General features: G+C 49.5%; 1 protein-coding gene across 1 annotated transcript in view; it reads left to right on the plus strand.

The window, feature by feature from the left end:
• The window catches only part of ZBTB16 (zinc finger and BTB domain containing 16), a 195,535-nt gene that overhangs the window by 73,127 nt on the left and 98,560 nt on the right, over positions 1-23,848 (plus strand). The window contains exon 3 of the mRNA XM_030837401.2: positions 20,238-20,335. Coding sequence (XP_030693261.1) covers positions 20,238-20,335 — 98 coding nt within the window. The remainder of the gene's footprint in view (positions 1-20,237; positions 20,336-23,848) is intronic.

A 23,848-nucleotide genomic window follows, 5' to 3' on the forward strand; every position in this document is an offset into this window, starting at 1 on the left:
TCCCTGTACCTCACTTCCTTCTGTGGGATGGCTCCTCTCTTCCCTGCAGTGCTGTGAATTCAGTTTGTGCGTACAGATTCTCAAAGAGGGACTCCGGCTAAAGATGGAAGAGGGTTGCGTGGAATTCGGTTGAAGTCTTTCTGCCTTGAGGGACAGGCTTGGACCCTGGCTAGTGTGGTGTCTGGGTGCCAATGTCATTCCCCACCTTCCTTTGCTCAGGTTCTTCTTTTAACTTGTCTTCCTTGTGTGAAAACCTGGGTGAAGTTTTTAAAATAAGTAAGTTCTCCCAGGAAGGACTAAAAATAGCATTAGTTTTCAAGTCTTGGCATTTTATGAAGGTTCTTTACTGCTGTTTGGAGGGTAAGGTGCTCTGTGTAGGGCCACCCAAGAATAGCTGTGGAAATGAGGTCTTGTCCCCATAAAGGAGAGGGCTGTGAGTTCATTGATCACAGATCTGTCCATAGGCTGTCAGAGTCAGGAGGAACATCCTTATTTTACAGATGGGGAAACTGAGGCTTAGGGAGCTTACATGGTCCATGGAAGAGCTTGCAAGTTTGTGACCGTCTGAGAGCGTTTCCCCTTACTAGCTCTGCTAGTATTGCCAGTTTGGGGGCGGTGGGTGAATTGTGGTGGTGACAGAGATCAGTTTTCCAGTGTTGCCCCCAAGAGATGAGTGAAACTCATCAGATAGAATATTGCCTGCCAAAGCGTTTGGTTTGGGAGGTTTTACCTCTATCGTGGGACCTGAGAATAATGTTTATTGAGGATGACTTTATCTTGGGTGTTTCAGTTTTATTTTTAAGATTCAGGTGTAGGTTTAAGTGAAGGGCATCATCCTCCTTGAAGGTCGTATCATGTTGTCTCTGGAGTTTATGACTTAGCTCTTTTCGCTGGGTAACGTGTCTGTACTTTCTCTTATTATCCTATTCTTCTGCCTCCCAGATCTCCACAATTGTCCCACGTTCTTTGTGACATTTCTTTTCTGGAAGTCTTTAAAAATATTCTAGGTTTTTTGTCTGTAATGCTTGAGTACCTTTATTCCTGGATACAGAGAAGGCCCAAGGACCTCCCAGGCTCTCTAAGTCCTCTGATTCTTAGAAGGTTAAACTATTACGGAAACTGCATCTGTGTCTTCTCTTATTTCCTGCAGGCAGGGGTGACCTTTGGGGGTTACATTGTTCAGATCAACCATTATCTCCCATTTGAAGTCTGCTACTCTCATCTCTCTACCAAAAGAGGAACTAAACCTCATTGTCATGGTTAAGGTCATAGCCGACAGCCAGCTAAAGAAGTCAATGCTCCCCACTCACACGGCTCCCCCACTCCCCAGCTCTCCCATCCTCTCTAAGATGCAAGTGTCTTGGGAAAGAAAGGGAGTAGAGGGTAAACAAGAAAGATGAAAAGGCTTCCTGTGGTCCTTTCCATCTCTCAGCCTCACTGGAGAAGGAACTTGGCTGGGTATAGGAAAGTGACATGATGTGGTTGTTCAGATGGCAATTAAGTATTTATTTGACCAGATCTGAGGATTTCCAAGCACCTCCAAATCCTTCCAGCCTGTTTGCAGTGACAGGCCTGGAGGCTTCCAGCAAGACGATTAGGGCGTGAATTAGATTGTGTCTTCTGGAAGGGAGCTGAAGTTCCTTGCCCACTCTGTTATGGTTTATTTCATTAAGGTTGACCATGTCCTTCTCTCTGGGCAGAGAGAATGAAGATGGGTTCCATGGAGAAGAAAATGAAGCAATGGCAATGGAGAAGGACTCCATCGATGGTAGGGGGCTTTCTGAGACCCTGACGGAGTCTTCCTCCTCCCCCCAGTGAATGGTGCAGAGCTGGGGGAAGACCCTACCGGGCTGTTTTGAGCGCATCACCCCCTTCTGGTGATGAGTGCGGTGAGCCCCGTGCTTTGCACATGAGTGGTGCACAGGGGACAGCTCAGGTGAGCCCTGCTCTCCTGGTTGGCTCACACAGAAGGCAGCAAGTGAGGAGTGGCTTGTGGGGCCCTTGGGAGGAGCCTGTCAGGACCCAGGATGAAAGGGTGCCCAGGAGCGGTTGACAGCCCCACCTACGAGTCCTCTGTTCCCAAGCTGGAAAGAAAAGCAGGTAGCAGGGAGAGGAGGAGGCAATTCTTAGGGTCGGGATGGGGTTTAACCCTGGGAGCTGCCCTTTCAGAGCATAACAGCCCATGTGACTGAAGAGTGGGTAGGGTTAGTATCCCCAGCTTGACACACCACAGAATTTGGAGCCAGGAGAGGATGTAAGAGCCAAGGGAGGGATGCCTGGAGGTTTAGAAGTGGGTGCGGTATTTCCGGAGAGCAATAAACCTTAGAGAGGGTGCTCTCTTCAGTTTTGTTGTTTGGAGCCTATATGCAAAACTTGTAGCACCCTTCATCTAGCCTTCAGCCTTGCATCTCCCCTGTGTTGTTAGCTTTTTACGTGCTTATGTCTTGTGTTCTCTACTAAGTTTTAAGGTCCTTGAAGGTACAGCCTATGGATTACATTTCTTTGAACCTTTCCACAGGGGCTAACAGCATGCCTTGCATTTAGTAAGCAATAACCATCTCAACTTTGAGTGAATGGGACTACTGCTCCCTGTTCCCTTCCTCTTAGGGGAGCTACTTACTCATATTCCCATGGTCTCACTCATCACCTGTCCCCAGCTAGCTTTCTGTCTCAAAAAGAGGCTGATGCTAGCCTCTTCCTCCTCCAGAGGTGCTTTGGTGCGGATTTATAAGATGAAAATCATGGGACGTGAATGGCAGCCTTAGAACAGAGGGGTCCCTGGAACCACACTTCTGAAACCTGACGGAGACCCTTCTCCAGGCTGTCCCTGTTGATTCGTGGATTTCCCAGCTCATGGGTCAAGCTGATTCTCTGTCCTGAAAGGGAAAGGGGGGCCGCCTGTAATTCCCTGGAATCTCCAGTTATTATTTTTACCATCCTTCCTTCCTTCCTGTTCCTCCCCAAACTCCTCCATTTGCCAGCTCTGCCAGCGTGTTCACTGTGATTGTTTCAGCTTTATTTGGAAACTGGAAGCCTCATTTTACTATAATAGTTCCTTAATGATTTTCTAAATGAAACTTGCCTACTTCCTCTGCTCCACCACTTCTCAGATATTAAACAAATATCTCCAAGAGGTTTTCTTTTCTTTTTTTACCTTTTTTCTCCGAGACCAGCAGCTTGCTGAGCCACATGGTGAGAGATGGGGCGTGTTGTGGGGACATGCCCGCTTGGGCACGTGTGTGTAGTAGGTGATTCTTAGGGAGGGTGTGGTTTCTGCCCAGTGTTTTCTTGTCTTGCTGGCATCCAGCTCGGGAGCAAGACAGAGCACCCTGGCAAGTGACCAAAACAGAGTGTGTGGCAGGAAGGTCCCGTCGCCCAGATATTCCTGTGAGGATCCACTTGTCCATGAAGGGGAGGCTGTGCAGGAGGTCGGAGAGCAAGTGTCTGGCCAGTCTCCAAGGCCAGATGTTCTTTAGTGCCATGTGTCATGATAGGAGGCTTCTAGGATATGTCAGACCTCTGCTGTGGAACCACCATCATCCTGTGTTCCCCCCCTACCCCATCAGGGGCCCGCGATGGTGCCCTCTGTGTCTGCTTTCCAACCTCACCTTGTCCCCCATTAGCTTTCTTATCTAACTTCTCCCGTGCTACTCCACAGCACTCACTCAGCCCCCGCTCGCCTGTCTCCCAGTTGGCTGCCCTTCGCTCAGGAATGATGTGATTCCTGTGTCTGCTTTGCCCTCATCTGAAATGCCTCTCCTCTTCTCTGCCTGCTACACCCTTGTTACCTTCTGGGCGCAGCCTGGAGCCCACTGCTCAGGGGGCCCTTGAGTGTTTGATTCCCACTGACTCTGGGTGTGGTGATTTCAGTCAGGACCTGACATCTAAGCATGGGAATAAGAACTGGTTTATATTATTCTGTGTATTGTCTTCTCTCTTCAACTAGACGGCAAGCTTTAGGGAGGTAGGCGGTGTCCTGTGCTTTTGTTGTATCTTTCACTGTGCCAAGACCTGATTGATTCTCAACCTGTCTGGGCTGGTGAGAGAGAAAGGGGACTTGGATATTTTGGCCCCCCACCATACTGAGTTGGTAACCAGCTCAAGATGACTGAAAGAAAGAAGTGACACAGTGTAACTCCTCCATTGCATGTTCTTGTTGCCATTTGCGCTCTCATCAGTAGATGACGGTCTGTTTGATTGGATGCACATTGAATGGTCTTTGGAAATGTCCTCATTCTCAATGCAGAATTGGGGCACTTCTTTCTGTCCCTCTCCTTCCATGGTCCCTGCCCACACCGAGCCTTCCACTCCTAGCCAGCTCCGTTGTTTGTTTCAGGGAGGGTTTGAGTGGCTGGTCAATGACTGCAGTGCTGAGATCAAAGTCAGCCTCTTTCATAGGACTCTGCACAATCTAGCCCTCGCTACGACCTCTGCAACCCACTTCTTCACCTGACTCCTCCGGGTAGGCCAGCCAGACTCCCAGAGGCTGGTCCAGCATTGACTTGGCAAGTTTTGGCTCATGTGATGCCACCATCACATGGAACTTTCTCCCTTATCTGAGGCCTTTCCATTCTTAATGTTCCCCAACGTGGGTAGATAGAGCTTCAGAGCTTACAAAGGGCCTGAAAGGACCAGCTCTGTCTCACCACGCCCTCAAGCCATCTCTCGCCACGCCACCCACCTCTTAGCTGCTCCTCTTCTGCACACCTGCAACGTGGATTAGTTGTTGGCATTTTGGCACATAACCACGTCTTGCTTTTGGGATTCTTTCTCTGTCTCTTTCTCACCAGCTTTGTGATGAACCAACCAGAGGACCAGGGTCTCTCTTTCTTCTTCTTCAGCCTTATACTAGCTAACACTTACTTAACACATTATATTCTCAACACTGTGCTGAGTCTTTTACATGCACAATCTCATTTTTCTATCCTCTGGGGTCATGATATCCAAGGCTGAGATAACCGAGACTTAGAGAATCCCAGCATCTTAAAGCTAGTAAGCCGTGGACCTGGAATTTACGATGAGGGCTGGTGACAGAGTCTGAGTTTTGTTTTTATTTCTTTTTCTCTTTTGAATTTATTTTATTTATGGCTGCATTGGGTCTTCATTGCTGCACGCGGGCTTTCTCTGGTTGCGGCGAGCAGGGGCTACTATTCGTTGCGGTACACAGGCTTCTCATTGCGGTGGCTTCTCTTTGTTTCAGAGCACGGGCTCTAGGCACGCGGGCTTCAGTAGTTGTGGCTCGCGGCCTCTAGAGCGCAGGTTCAGTAGCTGTGGCACATGGGCTTAGTTGCTCCGCGACATGTGGGATGTTCCCCGACCAGGGCTCGAACCCGTGTCCCCTGGATTGGCAGGCGGATTCTTAACCACTGCACCACCCGGGAAGTCCCTGAGTTTTTAAACTGTTTGCTCTGCCAACTAGAAATGTATCAGGCTCTGCCACTTACCAACTTGATGACCTCAGACAAGTTGTTTACTTCCTTATGCCTCCGTTTCCTCCTGGCAAAGCAGAAATAAAAATAATACCTGCCCAGTAGAGCTGTTCTGAGAATTGGATGAGACAGTGCATGAAAATGCACAGAATAGTGCCGGGAACATAGTAAGTGTTCAAATGTGTCTTGTACACCATTCCTCTAATTCTTCTTCATTATCAGCCTCATCTTAATACTGTTGTTTGCACCACAGTATCATCTCCGGGGTCTCAGGTATCATCTCAGCACCTAAGATAAGGTTATGTACGTGGCTTGTGCTCAGAAAATGCTTGATTCATGGATGAGAAGGCAGTTGCGTTTCCAGAGGTGACTTGGTGGGAAGCACTCGGTGTGATGCTGTCTGCGTGGCAGGGACTGATTACGAGGCTGTCTTTCCTAGCGTGCAGCCTTGGCAGGTTGTGGTGGGGGGGGTGTGTGGGGGAGGGGGAGGGCATGGTGGGGTGTGATGGACACTGCAGTCGAGAACCTTCCTGTAGCCTAAAACCTTTTTTTCCTTCCCAGCCCTTTCCCCAGTAGCTCTGAGCCCTGCCAAGTCTGTGCACGAGCCTTGAAATGACAAAGTACCCTTTGGTTAATTGCACAACGGATTGCCTAGAGTTAAAAGTTCTGATTTATATGACTGTAGCTCTCACTGCTCCATAACACAGGCCTGTAATCTACTTTCATTTCAAACAGAACGGTGATTTATAGGACAGCATGCCGCTTTAGCTCAGAAATGAGGTGTTCAACATATGCTCTGTTGACATAAATTTGGAATTTATCGCTGTTGTCAAAACTGCCTGTTGGACAAAGGTGGGTATTAAGGCAATAAATGGCTCAGAATAGTTCTCTGTCACATTTCCTAACCATTGTATTCAGTCTATTTGAGGGAAAATATATATTCTTAAAAGCAATCAAATGTCCAAAATCCACGCATCTTGTTTTGAATGGTGAGAAGGGAGGATGCTGGGAGGATGGCCGGGTGCGGGGGCTTGTAGAGGGGCGGGGGTGGGTCAGGGATGTTGTCGAGGAGAATGGTTTTCATGAAGTTATGGCCCATTTTTAAAAGATTCCACTTTGCTTCCTCTCCCCCATCCCCATTAGGAGGTGGACTTTCTCATTTACAGGGAAGGGGAGGAAAATGAAAGCTCATTAAATAAAAGTAGTAAAGGACATTTTTATGTGTGGGCTTAAAGGCGGCAATGTCGGGGAGGAGTTAGGGACTGGGACCGGGAGGGAGGAGGGTACAATTTTGCTTATGGGGAAATAAGGCCACCAGCTCGCGTTGGCGTCGGCTTCTCTGCCACCCTGGCGAGCACAGGCTTGCTTCCACCTTCCTTCCGTGGGCTCTCAGGCTCCCGTGGGCCACGTGACCTCTCGACTGCCTGATGAGGGTTAAGAAGAGTTGGGTACCAGGCTCTGCACGATATGTTGTATGCACCCCATCCTGGTCCTGCTTATTTATCACCCACAGGATGGCCAAGACGCTTCCACCCACTCACCCGTTCCCCAGAACATGTCCTGGGCATCCGCTGACCCAGGCCCTTTGCGAGGCTGGAGACTACAGAGGAGTGAGGCTGAGTCTGTGTTCGGGTAGTTTTCCATGCAGTTGGAGAGTCAGGCAAGCAAGCAGACGCACGCCCAGCGCTATTGGCGCAACAGTAGACGCGCACGCAAAGGACGGGGCAAAATGGAGGCCTGATCAGCTCTGGGAGCGGAGGGACCATGGAGGCTCCCTAGGGGTGAGGCTAGCTCTCCTGCCTGGTGAAATGGCCCTTTGTGACTATTAGATCCCGCAGGGAGAATACAGGAAAAAAAAAAAACAAACAAACCCTAGTGATAGGCTTTTTAAAAAAGATGTGCGTTGTTGTGGTCAGGTGATCGCCAGCGTGTGTCGGTGTGGGTTTTCTGTGCTGCGTGTTATAAAAGTGAGGCCAGGGTCCCTGTGCATCAAGGCTGCCACCTCCATTGTCATGTGCATCAGCTCCACACCGTGGACTGGTCACCGCATCCAGCGCAGGCAGGTAGCGTGGAGGATTTAGCGAATGTGGTCAGAGTCAAGGTTAAGAATCTCTCTCTTTCTCCATCCTCTGTTTTCAGATAACATAGCTTGTGGTCTGTGGTCCTAAGTGTGTGTGTCTCTGGAGATGGAAAGTATGAGCATATCCAGAGAGGTGGCTGTGCGCGGTGGCTGTCAGCTGGGTCCAGAGTCCCAGGTTTTATGCATTTCCTGCACGCCTGGCTCGCAGGCTTACAAGGTAGGAGCTGAGGAAGGAGCAAGCTGCCTGGTACTTCTCCCTGTGAAACAAGGCCAGCAGGGGGAGAGGATGCATATTTTTTGCTTTTATTTTATTTCTCCTTTTATCTCCACGTCCACACGCTTGGAGCATCTCGGCAATGATAAATGTGTACTCCCACACGTGCACACCGTCCGCCTTTCTTTCTCTTGCCGCGTGTGTGACACACACGCACACACCCCACCGCAGTCCTGCGCACACCCGACGTGGACACCATTGTAAGTAAGCCTCCTCTGTGTGGCTCACCCTCCTTTGCCACCAACCCCTGTCCTTTTCACACAAAGCTCCCCGTTGGGAAAACTCATAATTTTTACACCACACAGCCTTGACTAGCATTGCTGGAATTACTGTCTCTTTGAAGTGCTTTCTGCTGGGGCATTTACAGGCCGTTTTAATTACCTGCAGCTTGCAAGGGGCCTTGCTCTGTCCCAGCCTTTGTTTGTTTGTTCTTTGCAAGGAGTCTGTGCAGAAAGAATACGCTGCCGCCTTTTACAGAGAAAGAAAAGGGGAGAAAAGGAAGTTTGAGGAGCTCTTCGCAAAGCTTCTTCCCCCAGCTTTGGGACACCCCGCCCCCTCAAACAAGGGCAGGAAGAGAGGCCAGACTTGATCTTGGCTCGCCTGGGCTCTCAGCTCCGTGGGTCCCTCTCCTAGGGTTTGCCTGGGATAGTTTTGTTTGTGTGTGTTGATTTTAAGTATTATTAAGTGTATTTTCAAACTTCCCGTCATAGACAAGCAGGGCTGTCAAGTAAAGCTGCTCTCACTGCTGACCAAATCAAAGTCAGCTGCAGCTGAGCTGGGATCCTGTTCATATTTTTTCAACTAAATTTGTTTAAGACATGTGTGTTATTAAATTATTGAGTCTGGACATGGGGGTTGAAATCATTTGCGAAGGTAGAACCCACTTTGAGCTGTCTGAGGTTTTATTTTCCTTGTCTTCATTTTTTATTTGATTCTGTCTCTCTAGAATGAACTAAATATAAATAGCCTTCTTTGGGGTTTCTGTTCAACACGAGTGGGGTATGTCGTGTCTGCAGATGAAGATGCTAGCTTACCACAGGAGCCTTGGAAATTTATCCCATTCTCTGCAGGCTTTTAGAGCAGAAGGAATCCTCATTTATTCATTTAGCCCAAAAGTGTACTGAGAAATCAGAAACCTCATACATTGTTGATGGGAATGTAAAATGGTACAGCTGCCTTGGAAAAGAGTCTGGCGGGTCCTCAGAAGGTTACACATAGAGGTACCAGCAATTCTACTCCTAGGTGTATACCCAGGAGAATTGAAAGCAGATGTCCACAGATAACTTGGACATGTACATACATGTTCATAGCCAAAGCATAATAATGCTTCAAAAGGTGGAAGCAACCAAAAGTCCATTGACTGATGGATGGATAAATTAGATGTGGTATATATACATACAATGGAATAAAAAGGAATGAAGTACTGATACATGCTGCAAAGTGGATGAACCTTGAAAACATTATGCTAAGAGAAAGAAGCCAGACACAGAAGTCTTCTTGTATGATTCCATTTCATGAATGTTCAGTAGAGGCAAATGCATTGAGAAGATAGATTAATGGTTGCCAGAGACTGGGGGATAGGAGAATGGGGAATGACTGCTAATAGGTAGGGGGTTTCTTTCTGGGGTGATGGAAATATTCTGGAGTTACATAATGGTGATGGTTGCACAGCTCTGTGAATACACTAAAAACCATCAAAAGGTACACTCTGAAAAGGTGCATTTTATGGTATGTAGATAATCTCAATAAAGCTGTTATTTTAGACAATGTTTTGAATGCCTACTCTGTACCAGGCACTGTACCAGACTCTGAGGCTACAGCAGATGCCTTCTGCCTTCATGTAGCTTAAAGTCTAGTGGAGATAAAGAATAGTAGCAAAAACCCAATATATACCTGTCAATTGTGTTAAGGAAATGTGCTATAAAGGAAATCAATCGAGTATAATGATGGAGAATAATGCTGATGTAGGACCTACCCAGATGGACTGCAGCTCAAGTGTAGTCTTACTTTCCCAGAACCGGGCACACAGTAGGTGCTTAACAGATACTAAACAGCAGTAGGGGGTGAGGCTGTGTGCCTTCCCTGCGGTCATCCCGGTAGGAGGTGATGAAGATCCTTTGAGACCCAGCCTGCCGTGGGCTCTGGGTGCCGTCATTGGGCTCACCTGTGTTCTCAGTCGCTCCTCTGTTCCTGCGTCTTTCTGATTCGGGTCCTGCGAATCCTGGGTGTGCTCTCAGTGTCTCCTCTCTCGCTGGTTGTTTTCCGGTGCCTTTATTGGGAGGCAGTGAGGGGATGTTATGGGTGGGGTGGGTGTTCTTTCAGGTGGGCAAGTGTGAATGTGGATCTGGAGGTGAGAAGTCTGGAGACTTCCGTCTTCTTCACGGGAAGGTAAGTCACTCAGCCTCATCTACAAAATGGGGACTGTACTCCCTTCTTCCCCAGACATGAGGCAGTTGAGATGACCCTCAGCAAACCCTTTCAGAGTCAGATGTGATCTATCAATGCATTAGCCTTATTATTATAAAACCTTCGTTGACTAGATTTTTTTTTTTTTGCATTTTTCTAGAAGAAAAAAAGAACCAGCAAAGAAGTGGCTATCTGGTGGGGTTTTGCCTTTTTCCTTTAACAAAATGACAGTGACTTTCACAATGTGATTGGATGTCCTTACAGGTTCATCAGTGTATCCTCTTATCTCGTGTTCGTAACTGATGTTCAGAATGATGGCTCTAAAGCTCAGAATCCTCATAGAAAAGTAGTTCAGTTTTCAGTGTGCTAAAGCAGAAAGAACGAGGCAATATACATTAAGAAGGTTTTCCGAAGGGTTTAATTCTGCAGGGGTTTCTTCTTAGGTCCTTAATAAACCTCAGTTATTTTCAGTAGTCTCTGAGGATCCAAGGCTGGTCTGTGGGATCTGAAGGTAGAGTTTTGGCTGCTTGGCTAAAGGGAGAACATGTCAAAATGAGCCTAGATAACTAGGAGACGATGTTTCCTGCCCACACCCAGGCAAAACAGGAAGATTAAGGAGGAATCTATAACTTTTTGAAAGGGTTTTCCCAGAAATTGGCTATGTGCGCTGGTTGAAAGCCTCATATGGGAGAGAGAGAGAAAGCAAAAATGCTCTTCCTCCGTAACCATAGTTCAATTCCCTTATAGGGCCTTTTAGGATCTGGAGAGAATATTTTGGATTTATTTTTGTTTCCCTTGAGCTGACATCATCAAGCATGCACCGTGGTGCCCTGTTTAGGGTTTGGAAAAAGCTCTGAGAAGCTATAAATCTTAAGGCATTTTACTTCTTTTCCTCTTCCCTTTTCTAAAAGCACAACTTTTCTGGTTTCTTTAAAAAAAAAAAAAAAAAGAAGAAGAAAGAAACTACAAAAGTGTGTATTGATCCCTTTCCCTCAGATCTTAACTGGCCAGGCTGTAATACCTTGCTTACATCTGCCAGGTTTTTGTGCAGTTTTGCAACATCTCCTTAATCCAGTGAGCATAAATAGAACATTTCAATCATATTTGGCTACTAGGAACTTCGCAGATAAGCATGCTAAGACCTTGTTGAAAGAGACAGTATGAGATTGTGTGTGATAAGATCATCCTATAGCCTGGTGCACAAATGAAAAACTTTTGTTCTTGGTGAAATTTGTTGTGAGAGATATTTCAAATAAATGACTTAGGAGAACTGGGTATTTTAAAACAAAGGGCTGGTGACAGAAGAGCCCGAAGCCCAGGCCTCCTGGTACCGGGCAGCCACGGAGATCCTTCTCGGAGCAGTTGCTGCGGGGAGATTAGCATGGCCCTTTGTCATTTTTGACGTTGTATTTTAACACTCTCCGGCAGCCTTATCTGAAAGCACTGTACTTGGTGTGGTTATGGCCGCGGGATGCCACTGTCCTTCCTCATATTTTCAAGACTCAGGACAGCTCCTACCACCCTTCAGTGAGTTCCAGGTTGGCCTCCATCCCAGGCCAAGGCAGAATGCACCGCTTTCTTTCTAAGAACCCCAAGGAAATCTTCTCTTCCGGATAATAGGGACAACTGTTCTTTTTTTAAAAAAAAATTTATTTTACCGAAGTATAGTTGATTTACAATGTTGTGTTAATTTCTCCCATACAGCAAAGTGACTCAGTTATACATATATATACATTCTTTTTCATATTCTTTTCCATTATGATGTATCACAGGCTATTGCATATAGTTCCCTGTGCTATACAGTAGGACCTTGTTGTTTATCCATGCTCTATATAATAGTTTGCATCCGCTAATCCCAAACTCCCAGTCCATCCTCTCCCACTCCCCCCTCCCCCTTGGCCACCACCAGTCTGTTCTCTATGTCTGTAAATCTGTTTCTGTTTTGTAGATAAGTTCATTTGTGTCATATTTTAGATTCCACATATAAGTGATATCATGTGGTATTTGTTTTTCTCTTTCTGACTTACTTCACTTAGTATTACTTCACTTCTAAGTCCATCCATGTTGCTGCAAATGGCATTATTTCATTCTTTTCTATGTCTGAGTAGTATACCATTGTGTGTGTGTGTGTGTGTGTGTGTATACATACACACACACACATCTTCTTTATCCATTCATCAGTTGATGGACATTTAGGTTGTTTCCATGTCTTGGCTATTGTGAATAGTGCTGCTATAAACATTGGGGTACATGTATCTTTTCAAATTATGGTTTTCTCTGGATATATGCCCAGGAGTGGGATTGCTGGATCATGTGGTAATTGTATTTTTAGTTTTCTGAGGAACCTGCATACTGTTCCATAATGGCTGCACCACTTTACATTCCCACTAGCTGTGTAGGAGGGTTCCCTTTTCTCCACACCCTCTCCAGCATCTGTTATTTGTAGACTTTTTAATGACGGTCATTCTAACCAGTGTGAGGTCGTACCTCACTGTAGGTTTGATTTGCATTTCTCTAATAATTAGTGATGCTGAGCATTTTCCATGTGCCTGTTGGCCATCTGTAGGGACAGCTGTTCTCCTACTGGGGTGTGTGGTGGGGGGAGGGGGTGGTGTGTGTGTGTGTGTGTGTGTGTGTGTAGAGGCAGTGGGGGAGTTTTCAGCCTCTACATTTTCTCTCCTTGAATCCCCTTTCATGTTTGTTTGTTCATTCATTCAACAAAGATGCACTGAGTCCTTCCTGTGTTCTGGGCTCAATAACAGGGGCTGAGGGGGTGGGTCTGGCCTGGATCCTTCACGAAGGAGGGTCTAGTCTGGCTAGCACAGGCCCCTGTCAACGCCACAGCCTTCTGGTGTCATAAACATGATTGGAAAGGACCTAGGAAATCATCTAACTCAATTCTTGCATTGTTGCAAAGCTGCAGGGTGAACTCTAGAGAGGGTAAGTGGTTTGGCCAAGGTCATCCGGATGGTTCTGGCAGAGCTGGGCTGAGCACTGAGCCCCCCACCGCTAGTCCAGTGTTTCGGTCAGTCAGTATACCGCACTTCTCATCTACATTCTTGAGAAAACATGCCTCCTTTGGTATTCTCTCTCCTCCCTTTAAAAGGCTCTGAAACAAACAAATGGCCACCATCTTCCATGGCCCACAGGCCTGGATTCCCAGCAGAGGGACGCTCGGTGCAGGCCTGCCCCCCATTCAGCAGCATGGAAGGTGTTGACTAGCACTCTGTTAGTTCTTGGTTGCCTTTTTTAATCTGTTGTTTGAAATCCTTGCCTTTTATTGGTATATTTACTTTATGACATACATAAAGAGCTGTATTAAAAAATAAATTGTGTTGTAAAAGCATTCAGTAATGTTTATTAATATTGATTAGTCAGAGAGCAACGAACTCTATTGCTAGAAGGATAATTTGCAGTAATATCAGCTAAGCATTCGCAGCTTGTCAAATGACTGTCTGATCCAAACATTTAAAAAAAGTGGGTAAAAGGATAATTTCCCTTATTTATGCCTTGAGAAAATGAACGTGACCCATTTCCTAGCCAATATTAGAACTATTATTTTCTTTTTCTCCCTGGGGGTACCAGACCTCCTCTCTGAATCCAGGCAGTCTCAGGGCTGGATTTCAGCGTCAAGTATCCCTTTGTCTTGGGGTGCTTGGTGACTGCTTCGCTAGCGGTGGCCTCTCGTGGGTCTGCTCTGGCTGCGTGCATCTGTGCTGAGGGATTAGGAGGTGGAAATGGAGACTTGGTTCCTGTCCTCTAGGAACTTATAGTTCGGAAGAACTTATAAAGGGCTTAGTCCAGAATCAGGAACTTGATTCTCCAAGTAAGTACATAAGGAGAATGGTACTGGGTGTGATTGTTGACCCCCGGGGACTGATATATGTCACTCACCGTTGGCGGCATTAAGAGATGCTCCTTGAGAAGGTACCATGTCACCCTTAGAAGGTAGGGAACATTCCCTGAGCATCCCAGATGTCCTGTGGATGACCTGCTCTGGCTTAGGGTGGAGGCCTCTAGTGGAACAGGCTCTGTTCAGAGGATTCCTTCGCTACAAAAAGGCATGTGGAGAAAGTACAGGAGACTAGACCATGTATGGAAACACCCTGCAGTCTCCCTGGAAGTTGCTTTTGGAGGTAAATCCCTGGTAACCTAATGGCTTTTCATTCGTCTCTTCCTCTTAAAATTCAAGCCCAGAATGGGCAGAATTGACTATTTGGCCTTCCTCTTGTTATTCGAATTGAAGGTAAGTGGACATTGAAGGTACATTGTGAACTTAATGGTCTGGGGAAGAAGAGAGAGCCCGTTGCTGAAGTACATAAGCTTTTTCCTCTGTCAGTTGCGTTTCGACTCCGGGAGGTGAGCGAGGCCAGGTGAGGTTCTCTTACCACTGGGTTTAAGGGTTCTTTACTGCTTTGAAGACAGAGCATTGTCCGAGCCTGTGAAGGGGTCCCCCTCATACAGTGCCCACATGGGAGGGAGACACGGTAGCATGTCAGGGTCAGCGGGCAGGTCCTGATCAAGAGCGGGGTGAGAGGTTTGCACGGGGCTGTGTTCCCATGGTAAGTAGAGGGCCTTGGAGAGTACTGATTCCCATGGGGCAGCAGGCTTTTGAGAAAGTAGGATCATTTAGACCATCGTTGGGAGCTGACTCACAGACTCTCCTGTCTTGTCCTTGTCTGTTCTGAGTACCCCTAGAATCACTGTATAGGTCAAGTTGACTGTCACAGGATCAGAAAGCAAAAGATCAAGCATTGGGGTGACTTCTGCATGTGGGGCAGCTCAGACCAAGTAGAGGGGGTGAGTTGGAAGGACCTTCAGAGCCGCTGGAGCTGGAGTGTTGGTGGGGGCAGGGGATAGAGTCACTCAGGGCGAGAACAAAGAACACACTGTCTTATAAAGGCCCTTCCTTATAGGATGGCTTCCCCACCGCATCGTGCGAAAGTGGGTGGTCCCCTCCGCTCACTTTCCCTCATAACAGATCCTAGTTTTCAGTGCTGGTGTGGCGTGCTCAGCAAAACTCGTACGGCAGGCACTTCCATCTCCCCAGGGGCACAGCGAAGAAGGGCAGCCCTTGGGTTATTGGAACAGAATTCCCTCTCTAGACTTTCTTACCTATTGGTCTGTTCTCACTGCCATTTGTCTCCAGGCAGAGAACTTGGGGAGAAATGGAACATTGGTGGTGCTGGGCCTTGAACCCCTCTCTCTCAGACAAGCAGCACTGCTGGCCCTTCTAGACTTCTCCCCTTAGTCTTTGGCTGTGTGGGATACAGGAAGGCCTAGCTTCTCTTGCAGGGTGTAGTACAGAGGGCGCCCCTTAGGGAACAGCTGTTGTAGTCAGCTGTCCCTGGAGGCTGAGGGTGGGGGAGGATGGAGTCTGGCGTGAGTCTCTCCCTGCTGCCACTTTTTCTGCTGTTGTCGTCTAGCGGGCTGAGGAGACGAAGACTTACCCCGAGGGTGAGGTTGGTCTGAAGCTCTGCGGCTATGAGGTTGCCGTTGGCCTTCCTTGTGTGGACTTCGGGGGCACAGGATGAGGTTGGAGGCTGCCCATGAAGCTCCTGTGCTTGGACTAGTGTTCAGATGAGAGGAGGATGCCTGGACCCCACCTCAGATGGAGGAATTTCTTTAGCAGCATTGAGCAGTCACTTCTCAACTAGGCCCTATAAAGAAAAGGAAAGATAAACGCGGCTTCTGCTACTGTACAGTTACAGTCTGAAGCAGATGAGTTTTTATGAACTTTCAGCCTCACAGCAGCACGAAAGTGGTTTGAATGAGTGTGGAGCTTGCTAGCTTGGTTTTACTAGTGAGAGTTGTGTGGTTGAGAATCAGTGAGAAGGAATGTGTCCTTCCCTCCAGTTACTTGTTAAAAGGTTCGTATTTGCTTACCTCTGTTTTCCCATAATGATTCAGTTCTCTTGAGACAATAGCTAGAAACCCGTTAGAGGTTATTTTTTTCTTTGTCTTTTTGGACAAAATTGAAAACCTGTTACCTTCAGGAGTTTACCCAGTGGGCCAGGTGTGGTCGTAGTTGGGGAGCACCTGAGCCTGCTCCCCAAGAGCGGGTGGTGGGGCCCTGAAGCCTGTGGGGAATGGACGTTCCTCTGAGTCCAGCATGGAGTTGCTTGGGCCATCTAGAACTGTGTTTCAAAACAGTGTTCAACACTATTGCTTCTCAGAGAAGAGAGTGTGAAAACCAAGGCAGCATATGTAGAAAGGTGCAAAGATGTCCCCAGCTGTCCTCCTTTCCTGTGTTATCGTGGAGGCTGATGACCTCAGATGACCATGAGTAGTTTGACCTTGTGAAAAGGCAGGGCCGGCCTGGGAAAATATGAGTGTGTGTGGAGAGGAAGAAGGAGGCGGATGGAATTTCCATGTTCATCAGAACGCTTGCAGCGGCATAGTGTGGCGGCAGAGGTGGTAAGGGTTGGGGTCCAGGGTGACGGACCCTGAGATCCTGCAGTTTGTACTTTCACTCTGGAAACCAGTTGCGATTCTGTTTCCACATTGGCCATTCCTCAGCCCGTGCCATAGAAGGTCTGTTGGTGGTCCTTGCATGCACTCAGATTCTTCTCTGCCATTTCCCTTTGCTTTGGATTACAAGTCTCTACCTCTTCACATCCACCCCTTGGTGTCTGAACAATAATGACAGGGGTGGGTGAACCGGCACTGGCTCAGTTGAGCTCCAGGCCTGGGAGGTGTTCCCTTTTTCTCTTCTGAACTTCGTGTTCTTTGCCCTGGTCCCTCCGCCAGTGAGGCAGGACCTTCATCCTCGAACTACATGTGGGATCACTTGGACGCCATGCTCGCCTCTGGGAACCCGTGCAGGGCACTGAGTTAGTGGGTCAGGTGCAAGGCAGTCTCCTTACCCCAAGGATTGGGCAGGAGAGGACACCCATGTCTCTGAAGGCTGCGAGATGCACGGCAGCAGAATGGTTCCAAAGAAAGGCTGGTCATCAGTTCTGGAAGTTTCTTTCCCTGAAATATCACAGGTGAGTAAAGGAGGGAAGTCAGGTCCTCTGGATTAGAAGGTTTTAAAATGAGTAGATATCTGAGAATGGGTGTCAGTTTTTTCCTTGGGCTGTCCTAGCCTGACTGCCCTGGTGTCATGAGACATCACACAGTGGAACGTGGCTCAGAGAGATAATAGTGCCCCTCAGAGGAATTCCTTGGAGGCTGGGTAAAAGGACATGGGTAAGACTTTGGAATAATAAAGTTTTGACACCATGAGAAACCATCACTTTACAGGTGAAAAAATGCAGACAGATCGTGAAAAAATGCAGACAGATCGTGATAGCATGGTTTGTCTAAGGTCACAAAGCAAGTTAATGGCCAAGTTAGGACAAAAATCCAGGTCTTCTGGCTGCTCAACTGGCATCCTTCCCCGAATCCTGCTCCCTCTGTAGTAGAGGGCAAGAGTGCATCACCTTACACACCACGCCAATCCAGTTGGTCAAGAAGGCCACTGACACCAGTTGCCAGGCAAATCCGTTTGCACCAAACAAAACAAAACAAAACAACAGTAGGGTTACCCAGATGAGAGACTTGATCTGAAACCTGCAGGGAGAAGAGATGGGAGCCCAAGAGCCAGGGTGGGGATGCTCATCCTGGTGGTGACTGCTGAAACCTGAGGCCTGGCCACTCCAGTGCCCTTTGGGAAAACAAATCTGAGTGTGTGTTTGTCCTCGTCTTCCTCCTGACGGCCACCCCAGAGGTGGGCACCCCTGGAGAGCATTAGTGAAGGGACTTCCCTGGGGGTCCAGTGGTTGAGGCTCCGCGCTCCCAGTGCAGGGGGCCCAGGTTTGATCCCTGGTCAGGGAACTAGATCCTGCGTGCCGCAACTGAAAGATCCTGCCTGCTGCAACAAAGATCCCACATTCTGCAGCGAAGACCGAGCGCAGCCAAATAAATAAATATTTCATATAAAAAAAGCATGAGTGAAGAAAAAGTTAGAGATAAATAAGACTGGAACCCACATGCTGCCGTCCACCTGACCTGACCATGAACTTGTGTACGAGGGTCACCTGTGGAACCACTTGTGAATAGAGCTTTTGCTGCTCCACGGAACAGCTCTTAGGAAAGCAAACCTTTGTCATGCCCAGGCAAGTGACAGGCGTACTCAGCTCCAGCGTGTGCACATGCATGCGTGCACACACACACAAACATGCCTGGGTACATATTTTAAACCGTGCTTTGCCCAGAATGCTAGTAGGACATGTCCCAGTGCCCAGCATTGTGAAATATGTTTAGAGCTGAGAATGTTCAGTGAAAATGTTCTGTACCGTTACTATTTCTCAACTGGGTTGGATCAGCCTTGGCCGGGGGTCAGATAACATGGGGGTGGGGTGCACGACAGTGTCATAGATGAGGGTGTGTGTGCACTTGTGATTGAGAAATCATTTGTTGTCTTTGGCAAAGGGGTAAAGGGAAAGCAAGCAAACACGACTGTGATTGAGAAAGAGTTCTGTGAAGGGGCCTGGGCCCGATCACTGTCAGAAGCTGCACACAGTGGACCCCTACGCTGTCTTCAAGCCACTAGACTGCCACCCATACTCATCCCGGGGCCCACAGGGTATTGACGCACCTCTGGGTTCTTGTGGGATTTGGAGGGTGCTGGCAGTGGGTGGCTTGGTTTAGTTCTGTGATCTGGACAGCAGATCCGGGCACCACTGGCTTGAGTGTATAATCCTCCCCTTCCCTACCTGCATTCATCTAATATCAGTACCGGCAGCCCTCCAGCCTTTGACTGTGGTCCTAACACATCAACATCCTGACTGCAATGGGCTGTTGGCTCTAAGGGTGCCCACCTGCCGGCCCCATCGCCCTCAGCTCCTGCCTCTGGCTGCCACTGCCTGTCCCCTTCCTCAGGGCTGAGGCCCCTGGGGAGGCGGCAGGCAAGGCGCAGAGACAGGGTGGGGTGGATCCTGTATCCGGCAGAGGCATGGACAGGCCTGAGAACAGGAGTGTGAGTGGGAGGAAAGGCAGAGTTCTGGGCCAGATGGCCCCCTGGCCGGCCCGCGACCCAGACTCTCCCAGCACCTCCCCACTAGCCGCCTGCTTCCCTGCCTCTGACCAGCTCTGTTGCTGGCTCCTGACTGAGTGGCGGGGTCTGGTGGGAAAGGCCCCAGGCTGGGAGTTGGGGTCGGAAGAGGGTTGCAGGCTGGGCCTGTGACCAGGGGTTACCAGGGCCTCTGTCTTCCTGGGGTGGTCATGGGTGCCAGGTTCACCTCACAGAATAAACGAGATAACGTACATGGAAGTTCTTTGGAAAGCCGAAACCGACGACTGCCACCTTCTCTTTATAGAGTGATGTTACCTGGTTTCTTCAAACCTTTCTTTCTGCCAGGGCTCATCCTCTGGCCAGACGTAGAGGGAAAACACTTTGACAGCTGGGCCTTTGGGGAAGGTTTTGTGTGTTGGAGAGTGACTGGCGTTTTGAGAACCTCTGGATGCCCCGAGAGAGGGGCATCTTTTGTCCACGAAGGCATCAGTTCACTAATAAGCTGCGACGTGCCAGTCGCTGTGTGGGAGCTGGGCTATGAGAGAGAGCAGGTACGGGGCAGCCCTCCCGGGTCAGCGGTCTCTTGGGGGAGCCGGGTATATGCACAACGCAGCACAGTGAGGGCCGTGCTGCGAGTGAAGTAAGCAGAGGCGCCTCTGCCTCCACGTGTGGTTTGTGCTAGTTCGTGAGGGTTATGTCTGTCTAACTGGCCTGGTGCTTCCTCTTTCCTCTCTCCACAATTGAATCTGATTTTTCTTCTTGGTCTACGTGCCAGTGGATGAAGAAGTAGGAAGTGCCCTATCCTTCTAGCCCTTGGACAAGACCGGGAATAGATGCTTCCCTGGCAGCCTTCCATGGGAAAGGGGGCTTCCGGCTCTCGTGGATCCAGGGATATGTCTCCGTCAGCACCCATCTGCAGCTCCCCTGCTCTCCATCTCCCTTCCTCTTGCTCACCTGCCGCAGGCATGGCTGCCAAGCCCCCAGGTAGGGGTGGGCCTGCTTTCTGTCCAGCCACAGCAGCAGCAACCTGTCTTTTCCTTTCCCCTACAGGAAGCTGCACAGTGGGATGAAGACGTACGGGTGTGAGCTCTGCGGAAAGCGGTTCCTGGATAGTTTGCGACTGAGAATGCACTTACTGGCTCATTCAGGTAGGCGAGGATGCCCTGACTGGCCTGTTGGAGCACGGGCACCCACCTCCTGCCCACTTTCACCCCCAACCCAGAGCATGGCTATCCCCACTGCCAGCCGGGCCTTGGTCCACCTCGTCCTGTGGATGCTCCGTCCAGGCTCCTGGAGCAAAAAGTCCATCCTGACCATGTGACCGTCTGGATGAGCCCATCGTCCTGCTCTCCTGGGCTTCCTGGGGCTCTGTTGGTACCCAGCGCCCTGTGTGATCCACCTTCCAGAGTAGACTGCAGTTTCATTAGCAGAACGGTTGTGGAATTAGGTTCTCGCTGTCTAATGAATCTGGCTATTGGGTTCACTAATTATACAGGAGCCTTTAATTAAATAGATATAGAAAGGTTGGAACACAAAGCTAGTTCCAGCGTGCTGGCTTTTGCAAGTTAATTTTATCCAATTCTAGTGGGGTCGACGCGGCGGCTGCTGGTATTTTTGCTCGTGTTTGAGCAAAGCTTCTCTGCCCCGTGAGGTGTGGAGAGGGGAGAGCACTGACATGCAGCGTGCCCAGGCGTTCTCGGTGGAGGGAAGGATACAGCAGGTCCAGGGCTGCTGCTTCGAGGCCAAGCCGTCGCCTGGCTTCAGCTGCAGAGGCCACCGCACTTCCTTGCTGGGGCCAGTGCTCTTTTCCCTCTAATTCCCTTGCCTTTCAACCTTGGAGTCACGTTTTGGGGGAGAAGAGAGGGCTGTCTTCTTACTCGGTCTTGCTGTCTCCCGTCTGTCTAGTCCATGGTCAGTGTCTGCTCTTCCTTTCCCATTTTGCCTCCAGCAAGTGGCCCTCCAGGCGGTTGGTGGTTCAAAGTGTTTGTGAAATGAGCCTGCTTTGGGGTTGGGCAGATCTCCATCTGTGTGACCTCGGGCAGGTTTGTCTTCTGAACCCCCAGTTTCTGTATCGGTAAAGGGCAGGTGTTGCTAGCTCACATCAGTTAGGTAACAGAATGTATGACGAAGCGTCTGTAGTACACTCCTTACCATACAGTGGCTGCTTCTGCTTCCACCTCCCTCCCTTTCCCCAGTGCTGAAGTTGTCGTTCGGGCGCGTTCCCATCACCGTACTCCTGTTGAGGACAGTCTGGCTGTTTATAGTCTGTCCTCGCTGCCTCCATCGCCTTGGTCGTGGAAGTGCCTTCGGTGGCCTTGTATATGCTTCCGCTCGCCACCGCCTCACTGCAGAGCCCCTGTGCCTCTGCGCTGCATGGGGTACTGTCACTCTCCCTGGCCTTCATGGCCCTTCGTCAAGTGCCCTAACTCCTTCTCACTTCCCAATCTTCCCTCTTCCAGATCCAAAGATTGGGCCGCACCGGGCCACTGTCTGTCTCGCTGTACCCCGTGTCTTTGTGTTCCATTTCTCCTCCCCGTGGGGCCTCCCGACACCTGGCCCTTCAGAGCCATCCTCACCCCCCACCTGCCCCACGTTGGCCCCGAGTCCTGGGTCCAGGCGCTCCTGCGCTTGGCATCTGCCTGGTACCCGTGCACTCTTTTTATTTTTATAACTTGCACCTCCAATCTTTTTGCTCCCCCTTCACCTTTGCAGGTTGTTGAGGGTTTAGTGGGAGAGTTTCGTGAGCTGTCTGCCCACAGGTCAGCCACCCTCCCCCAGAGCAGAGTGTGGGTCTTCCATTTCATTCGCTCCGTGCTCCAGCCCCCTGTGTGGTCTCTGACTACGTGCCATTGGATGCTTCCACGTGGGTAGTATAGCCTACGGTTGAAGCTTCCTCGCCCTCTCGGTAACTCAGCCTGGTAAGCACCCTTTCTCCTTACTGTTTCCTTGAGTCTAGTGTACTAGCCAGACTCGTGTGCTTGTCCACACTGTGTGTGGACCAGCACAGCTCGCTTTCCAAGCTCTGTGGCTTTGTTCACCCGCTTCCCTCTGCGTGGAATAACCCATCCCCAGTCTTCCCAGATCTTCCAAGGTCCCTTCCACGATGTCATCCTCAACTGTTCCTCACATCCGGCCAGAAGCAATTGAGCCTTCTCCTGGGGTCCATATTTTTTTATCCAAAGCTGTCTTTGGACCCAGTCTTTCTTCTCTGTATTATTGTTATTAATGGAATTACCTTCTCTCCTCCTGCTTGGGAATCAGGGTTAGGAATTTGGGCATCTACCTCCTGACCATGGGACCTTGGGCAAGAAATGCAAACCCTCTGAGCCTCCAAACGGAAGGCTCCTGTTAGACGCTTCGCACGCTGCCTGACACACGATAGGCTCTCAGTAAATGTAACTTCCCTTTCCCTCTGTTCCCCTAACAGACTAGAATAAGCTACTTGGGGACACGGTCTGTCCCCATTATGTGCCGCACATCACCTGGCACGGTATTGGAGTCTATAGATATCGGTTGAATGGACGACTGCAGCCTGGGAGGCCGGGCAACTCAAGGAAACTCCAGTCTCCCACCGGGTCTCTCCTGCAGTAGGAAGTGTTTAGACTGTGTCCCAGGGGTTCACTGGAGGGCAGCCAGGAGCCCACTGGCTGAGTGTGAGTTAGCCGAGGTCTCCATCGTGAAGCCCAACACTTCAGCGGCGTTGGTAAGAGCCGGTGGGGTGGCAGAGAGAGGAGGAGCTGCTTACGCACATTCAGGGGGTGCAGAGCCCCCGCTTCTGACAAGATGAGTGACCTTGCACCACCCCATGACCGAGATGCTAGTTCAAGGTCCCACAGTCTTGTGTGGATACCCTGGCAGCTTTGGGAGCTGGGGCCTATTTTCTTAACTTTTCCTGTCTGTCGCCGAAGTCTGTGCAAACGATTTGTCCCTCTGAAATTCACTTGCCACTGCCCTTATAAAAGAGGAGTCGGTGATGGGGGAGGTATGATGGGTCACAGCAAGGCCTTAATTCACCCTTGCAGATAGCTCATAGCCTGCTTCAACTCTGATATTTCTGTGCTCTGTTTTCTCTTCCTCTGGTCCCATATATCTCTCACCCCTGTGCCAGGACGGCTTGAAAATAAAGCAGCAGCAAGGGCTTCGTGAGGCTGATCCCGAATTCTTTGCCCCCCTGGTAAACAGCGAAGGCCCTGAGGCCTCTAGAGAGACCTGACCATGTCGGGGAGGTGGGGGCAGAGGGCTGGGCCGGTGGTGCCAGGTCTTCTCCGGGATTCCAGTAGCAGAAGTTGGGTTTTACCTGTTCCAATTCCTCCCCCAGTTGCACGATATCAGACCTTTGTGAGGTCTTAGAGGAGACGTTTGATTAGATGACATGAGATTTTCTTGCTGCTTTGGTTTGAAGGCTCCGTGCAGGGAGGCAGCAGCCAGGATGGCCCCTGAGGGTCTGTAGCGCAGACCCACCTTACACAAGGTCACCAGGGGTTGGAGCAGCAGTGCAGAGCATCACGGAACAAGAGTTGCTCCACAGCCCCGGGGACTGTGTTTTAAAAAGGGGTCAGGCCGTGGTGAAGGGAGTCTGGGCTCTGGGTTGGGGTCAGGGAGCTCCTGGCTTCCCCTAAATATTGTCACTGCCCAGGAGAGGCTCATTCCAGCTGTCTCTC

Source organism: Globicephala melas, chromosome 8 (genome assembly GCF_963455315.2).
Source record: "Globicephala melas chromosome 8, mGloMel1.2, whole genome shotgun sequence".
NCBI classification, from domain to species: domain Eukaryota; kingdom Metazoa; phylum Chordata; class Mammalia; order Artiodactyla; family Delphinidae; genus Globicephala; species Globicephala melas.